The sequence below is a fragment of the Hylobates moloch genome, unplaced genomic scaffold, assembly GCF_009828535.3.
Source record: "Hylobates moloch isolate HMO894 unplaced genomic scaffold, HMol_V3 SCAFFOLD_19, whole genome shotgun sequence".
Lineage (NCBI taxonomy): Eukaryota > Metazoa > Chordata > Mammalia > Primates > Hylobatidae > Hylobates > Hylobates moloch.
In genome coordinates, this window is record NW_026652294.1 from 57,208,353 (window position 1) to 57,216,006 (window position 7,654).

Here is a 7,654-nt window from a genome sequence, read left to right on the forward strand (position 1 = left end):
CACAACTATATAAATATTTTGAAACCATTTTATTTATGAGAAAACTAAGGCTCAAAGAGATTAAGCGGATTGATCAACAATACATCTACATCCCAGCAGAATGAAATTTCAGTATCAAATTCTTTAATGTAAGTGATGGGTGATTTTGTCAGTTTTCTATTCCAGATTTCTGTTATAATTGCTAAGTCTCCTTTTATTCATGAATTATACACAACTCTTCCTTGCTCTCTGAATATCCATGGTTCATGTATTTTCACATGGTATTGACCAGTTTTTTTCTTTACCTTATGTATTGAGAAAGAAAGTCTCTGATTGTTTCCCACTTTTATTTTGTGAAGGATGTTTGTCAGTCTTTATGTCCATAGTAATTTGGTTCTTTCTGGATTGACATAAGACTACAATATTCATGAAATCGGGAAGAATTACCAAAGTGTAACATAAAAGAATTCTTATATCTAGGACTACAAGAAATTAAGATGGATTGTAAAGCTGCAGAAGAACTGTAGTAAACCAGTGTGACAATGATGCAAGTTAACTAACAACAAATAAGGCCAATACTTCCAGGTGTCATTATATTATCATCATTAATTATTTTGGTGAAGGATTGAATTAGTTATCTCTTACTCCCTAACAAATTAACAGAAACTAGGCAGCTTACTGATAGCCAAAGTAGTATTAATTAAAACAATAATAAATTATAATTGTAAATAATATATCATGATTTAAAATAATACATTAAATATATTAATATGATTTGCTAGTACATCAGTTACATGAAATCTATCCAGAAAAAAAAAATTAACAAAAGAAATACTATGCACAGAAAAAGTAACTCACATTCTTTTCCCCATCACATCCTATTTGTTTGCCCTCTTCAGAGTCACTAACTTCTCTTATTTATACTTCCAGCCGCTACAGTATGGTTTGTTCTGATTTATTTTACCATAATAACTCTCATAAGGTTGCCAGTGCCGTCTATTTTCCCCAGGTAGTGGACAGTTTCAATGTATACCTTCTGTGAATCTACTGATAACTCTTTTCAGATGGCCTTTTCCATCTGTTTTTTTGTGGCTCTTCTCTTTCCTTTCTTAAGTGTGGAAGGTCCCCAAAATCATGTTTAAGCCATTTTCTCCCTCGACACTCTCTCCCCACATGAGCTCCTCCATTTCTGGGCTTTCAGTTACCGCATATGAACATCTAGCAATTGCATTCCTTATTAACTGCAAACTCATATATCCAGCTGGCAGTTCACATTTGCACTTAAATGTCTGCCAGTTAGCATATAGAGGATATCTCTGCGTTTATTTTTATTTCCTCACATGCCTTGGTCTGCCTTCTAGGGAGATAAATTCATTGGTTCTTTCTTCTCATTATAGCATTAGACATAACTGATATTACGTATGACTACTGTTTTTAGGTTTCTTTCCCTACAAAAAACAAAGATACGAGAGAGCCGGAATTGTATTTGTTATGTTCACCTAGATATCTTGAGGGCAACATACAAGCTAATTTAGACAAAGTTCATTTTTACTTATAATTTGAATGTAATAAGCATGGATAAATGAATTGTACCATCCATTCTTTAATCAGTTTGCACAATCAGGGTTGGAGTTCAATTTTAAAGAATAAATAAATATAAGACTTTTTCTATAGTAAAAATTTAATAAGGCAAAATAAATATAAAGAACATACTTTTGTTACACAATTCACAATGTAAAAGTTCACATAATATAATATGAACAAAACTAATTTAAGTCCTATAAATAGTTAACTAAATAAAGATTTAAATAAATAGGTGAATAGATCCATCAGCATGGTCATCTGTAAGGGACTAGTGCCCATACAGCTGAACAGGATGTTGCTTAACACTCCTGAAAACACTTGACACATTTGATTCAACTCATGGAATGGTTATGGCAGAAACAAGGGTCTTTGAAAGAGCATAACTTGTGGAAGTGTGAGCTCCTGTATTAGTCTATAAGAATCACTTCCGTGTTGCACCAGGTCTCATTCCTTACTCTTCAATCTTTTTTGCAAGTTGATTGATAAAGAGAAGGATCTCATGATTTCTGCTCTGACAACCTCCCAGGCACAAGAGCTGTATTTCTTCTCTGTCAGATATAGAGTGATTCTTTGGAAGTATTTCCTCACAGCCAGGATGGAGTCCTCGTACATCAGGGGAGACTCTATCACCCCCACGTCCTGCATCACACAGGACTCCAGGTCATTCAGCTGCTGGTCCAGTTCGATGTAGAATTCATCTAGAAGGGTCTCATCCAAAGCAGCAGATGAATTCTTTGTGCTGAAGAGGTTGAAGGTCTGTTGGATCATCTCATGGAGGACAGAGATGGCTTGAGCCTTCTGGAACTGTTTATCATCAAACTCCTCCTGGGGGAATTCAAAGTCATGTCTGTCCTTCAGGCAGGAGAAAGGAGAGATTCTTTTCATTTGTGCCAGGAGCACCAAGGCCCTCCTGTTACCCAGGCTGTGAGTCTGAGGCAGATCACAGCCCAGAGAGCTGAATGACTTGTAGCTGAACACCACTAGGGCCACCAGTAAATAAAAGGTCAAGGCCATTGTAGATGTTGTGGATGCTGCTGAGCTGGTTCAGATGGATGACCCTTAACCTGGATCTCTGAAGACTTTGGTTTGTACACGGCCTTATATAGAGAACATACTCGTTTCCATTTTCTGAATGCCACTACATTTTTTTTTTCTACTTCTGTTTTTGCTTTCCTTTATGTACTCTCTACATGGGCTTAGGAAAGTGTTTCTCAACCAGTTTTCTTTTCATTACTGCATTCCCTTTCTCAACCTCCAGAGTCCTGTTTGATAATTTTTTTCTAAGTAAACCCCTCCCGATAATTTAATAACACAGATATATTATGTGCATATTTGGATGTACTACATTCCTATCCACGCTTTAAAAAACAAAGTGGACAGTTTACTTTTTTATGCAATGCAGCATTAAGAATAAGTAAAAATTTTATACCAAAAGTTAAATTTAAAAGCTATTGGCATTTAACTTTATAAAAGTTATTTGCTGATTGACTTCTAGTATATATACTTATATAAATATTAATGAATCAAGTGAAACCTGCAAAGTTATAATATATGAAAATATATAATACCAATATAATAAAAATACTTATATAAAATATGTAATATCATAATATCAATAAAATAAAAATACTTAAAAATCTCCCAAAACTGCTAAGGGGCTATTTAAAATTAAATTATTCCTGTAACATTTAATTTGTTATACTTAACTTTTAGTTTTGCTTCATATAGAAAATAATTTTTACCTTCACTAACTGCTAGATTTTCATCCAGATATAGTCAACATATTTTTCTTTTCAGCACTTGCTATAAGTATTGATGTTTGAAAAAGTTTTATACAATTTAATCATGAAATAAAAACATTTGTATAAAAGAGTATAATCCACTTGAAAGCACTGAGGATCAAACATAAGCTACATACCCAAGACAGCCAATGACAGCCCATTCATATGCCGATGGAGACCACATCACATGGTATGACTCTGAGATTGAGCACATAGTGAAAAGTCCACCAATGACAACCATCTATTTCACACTGGTTTGTGGCACTAATCTCACATACATTTTGTGTATCTCCCATGAACTCAATATCAATCTTTTCATGTAATACATAAGAAAACCAAGTGAAAGAAAATAAATACTAAAGAATAAGGTTTTGTTAGAGTTCGGCATTGAGGGGCCATAAACAAATATAATATCTACAATTTGTTCACACCACAAGAACTAAGGTTTGTACTCTTAGGAGCAATATCATGCCCAATGAGAATACACAATTGAGAAAACATCAATTATATTTTTCAAAACAATTTTTGCATTAATGTTTAGATTTCCCAAAGAACCTGGGGACATCCCAATTCTAGTTCATTCTTATAAAATAAAAAAGCCATCTGTTTCCTAAGGTAAATAATAATATCTAAGTATGACAAAGTAAATGAGGTGTACAATTGTTGTACACAGCATGCAAGATACCAGATATCTTCCTCATTTCCTTTTTCACAGAAAGCAAAAGTTGTTGCTTTTGTATCCCAATAAATGAGAACAAAAAGAAAACATATGTATACCTAAATGTGATAAAAATGTAAGAATGGAAGTAATATCCCACTGGAGAAAAAAACTAACAAAATATAACTTGGATATTCAGCCCAGGTTAGATGGACATTAAGGGGTGGGGAAAAGCAGAAGCAAAATGGTGGAAGAGATGTAGATCAAAGGTAGCAAATGGGCAGGAGCTCAAAGAAAAGTAATCATTACTGGTCCAAGGGGGCGTTTTCAGCTTTAGTGAATTCAGCCTTACTAGACAGCTAAGGGTAATGAACCAAACACAAGACATTGTGCACCAGAAAGGCAAATTTGTAAGAGCACAATATTCTCTCTGTAGAATGGACAAATATAATTATCTTAAGTTCTCCACTAGTAGACAGATAAACTCAGAAGATCAATGTACTTCGTGTTATCTGTTGTGACGGTTAACATTGTTATCTTGATTGAATTGAAGGATGCAAAGTGTTGTGCGTAGGTGTATCTGTGAGGGTATTGCCAAAGGAGATTAAAATTTGAGTCAGTGGACTGGAAGAGGCAGACCCACACTCAGTCACTGTGGGCATCATCTAATCAGCTGCCAGCATGGCAAGAATTAAATAGGGAGGAGAAAATGGAAGAGGAGACTTGCTGAGTCTTCTGGCCTTCATCTTTCTGATGGATGCTTCCTGCCTTTGAAATCAGACTCCAAGTTCTTCAGCTTTTGAACTCTTGGACTTACACCAGTGATTTGGAAGGGGGTCTCAGGCCTTTGGCCACAGACTAAAGGCTGCACTGTTGACTTCTCTACTTGGGAGGTTTTGGGACACGGACTGATCCACCACTGGCTTCCTTGCTCCTCAACCTGCAGACAGCCTAAGGTGGGACTTTACCTTGTGATCATGTGAGTCAATTCTCCTTAATAAACTCCCTCTTATATATAAACATATCTTCTTAGTTCTGTCCCTCTGGAGAACTCTGACTAATATATCTATCTAACAAGAAGCCAGGGAATAGATGATCTCAAAGGAAACTTATCTTGACTTAAAAGGACAATAATGATAACACTAATAATAAGAATAAAAAGTTGCTAAATTTTATCATGTTTGTTATCAATCAGATATTGTTCTTAGCACTTAAAAAACTATTTTCACTTCATTCAATGAGAAATACCCTCATTTTCATATTTATTGAACATCTACTATATGCCCATCCCTACTTAGTTGCTAGAGATATCAGTGACCAAAGCAGACACTGACAGGTTGTACTGTTATCCTCTTTTACAAAAGGAAAACCCAGAAGCACAGGGAGCTATTGAGTTGTGGAGCTACAGTTGGAACCCAAAACATCTGACTCTAAATCCTCATTTCTTACATGTTCCCTGGGAATTATTTCTGGCCATAAGACCCAGAGCTGGTTTCTAGACCCCGGTCAATGTTTTCTTAGTACAGTCCTACATAAAGAAGGTCATGGTCTTTCTTTTCAGCTCCTTCGCCCTCTCCTTCACTGAAAAGCCCTATTTGTTTATGCTTGATATGTTATATCATGATAAAGATGGGCCCCAATTTATTTACATGTTATATACTAGTTTTGTTTTCTTGAGAATGTATATTCATAAACTTGAATGTAGTTGCAAAAATCTTTGTTCACCCTAGTAATATATTCATAAACAACTCTGTAAAAACCTGCATATTTCTATCCTTTTATTGAAATATCCATAAGGCCTTAGATTTCTATCTTAGCACAAGTTTAAGACTAAGTAATGACAAGCTAGAGACATGAGCTAAATCAGAACTAAACCAATGAACTAAGGCTCAGAGCGCAGGGGGACCACATCTAGAAGGGCTCACTGAAAGGATTAAAAGTGGGAATGGAAGGTATTCTGGAGAAATGAAGAGAGTCCAGTGTATTATAGGAGGAGGACTGTGATACCAAAGTCTCTGAGTCTCCTGACTTGCCAGCTGGTTGATGCCTTTTATGTTGCAGGCCAGCAGAGTTTGCTGCTGAGTTAATTTTACCACTTGTTTTGAGAAACTTGGTAAACATGATGGGCAATATATGGAGAGAACTAAAGAAATGGGGTTGGAAAAAAATAATGTGTTTGCATAGGTGGAAAGATATTTGCTAAAAACAGGCATAGAATTGGAGCAAACTATGCCTTTACTCCTTCCGTTTGGCCTTCCATTTTTTTAGGTGTGTCTTAAATAATGTGATAATTATGTCACCTTATCCAGTGATTTTTTAAGATTCTCCTCATACAAAAAATAGATGAATGACCATTTGCTTCTTGTTATCTTCATCCATTTTCCATGCGATAGTGAGGTCCATTTCTGTTCGATTTCCAAAATTTGGCATGTAATATTCAAAGTGCTTCTTTAGGTGAAAAAACCATGATTTTGGATTTTGAGTCCTTGGTCAGATGTTTTTGCCTGGTAGTGCTCTTATTCTTCTTTATGCATGGTTATAATTTTCTCTTTTTTTGCTGTCACAGATGTCGCCTTTAGTGATCTGACCAATTTTCTCTTTAGAATATTTTATCAGGACTCCATAAGATACTTATGAGCAGACACATCATCTTATCCAGTCTTGCTCCCTGGCATCTTGGCCCAGTCCCTATCATTTCAGGAGCTCAGCCAATATTCATGAAAAAGAGTAATCACTATAAAACTAGTGGAAAGAATATTACCAATACATATTAGATACATAATTTGAAAGGAAAATAAATCAAAAGATAACTTGTAAATTCTTCAAGGTTCTTCATTGGAAGTTATCATTGAAAATTATGTGGAATATTCAAAGAAAGAACAGCTACTTGCTTGTAGAACCATTTTCAAGTTTGTATTTTTAATAATTAGAATATCTGAATGAGAAATAATGACTTGGACAAATGGAAGACTCACTCTCCACTTTTCTTTCAGTGGTCTTCAAGTATCTGCAGAGATACCTGTCATAGTTTTCTTGTCTCCTCAGACAATAAGGAAAAAATTTCAATTTTATGATGCGTTCCAAGGCCTTATCCCATACTCTTGGCCTTTTTTCAACTTTAGCCAATGCCTTTGGGAACCAATTTAACCATTTCTTTCAAAGAGTCAATGATGCCATAAACTCTAATAAATGACATCTGTGTCCACTTCCCTGGGTTTGAATTGTGAAATCAGATTTTGGAACAGAGTTTTTAATGGAATATGCAAGCAAAAACATTGGTTTTTTTTTTTTCCGCTAAAAATAGCATTTGTACAAATATTATAAAAATGAAGATTAATCTTATTCAAAGAACTTGCCTTCTTTTACTACTAGTCACCCAATTGGACTCCCTTTCACAACTTCTTTGCATCTTGGTATCCCATGAGAATAAATCCAGGCCAAGTTAATTTGGTTGGAAGAGATACTTGCCCTGTAACATCTTGGCCTGTGAAAACATCTCCACTTGATGTACCACACAGTTTAACCTTTGCAATTGACTAAAATAGATTCAAGCACCACAGCCACATTTGGAGTTATATGTTGAAGATAGCAAAGCCACAAAATAAAAAGTACTCAGATCCCTGAATAGCCAACCAGACTCATCTAAGCAGGA

At 35.3% G+C, this 7,654-nt stretch overlaps 1 protein-coding gene across 1 annotated transcript; it reads right to left on the reverse strand.

The window, feature by feature from the left end:
* Positions 1-1,570: 1,570 nt before the first annotated feature.
* On the reverse strand, positions 1,571-2,697 carry LOC116458660 (interferon alpha-8). The gene has a single exon (XM_032138500.2). It carries the CDS (start codon positions 2,575-2,577, stop codon positions 2,008-2,010), a length of 570 nt encoding a protein of 189 aa, XP_031994391.1. The 5' UTR covers positions 2,578-2,697; the 3' UTR covers positions 1,571-2,007.
* Between the last annotated feature and the right edge of the window lie 4,957 nt (positions 2,698-7,654).

Bases quoted from the DNA above. Each gene is read 5' to 3' on its own strand.
- LOC116458660 (XM_032138500.2), bottom strand. From the start codon at position 2,577: ATGGCCTTGACCTTTTATTTACTGGTGGCCCTAGTGGTGTTCAGCTAC.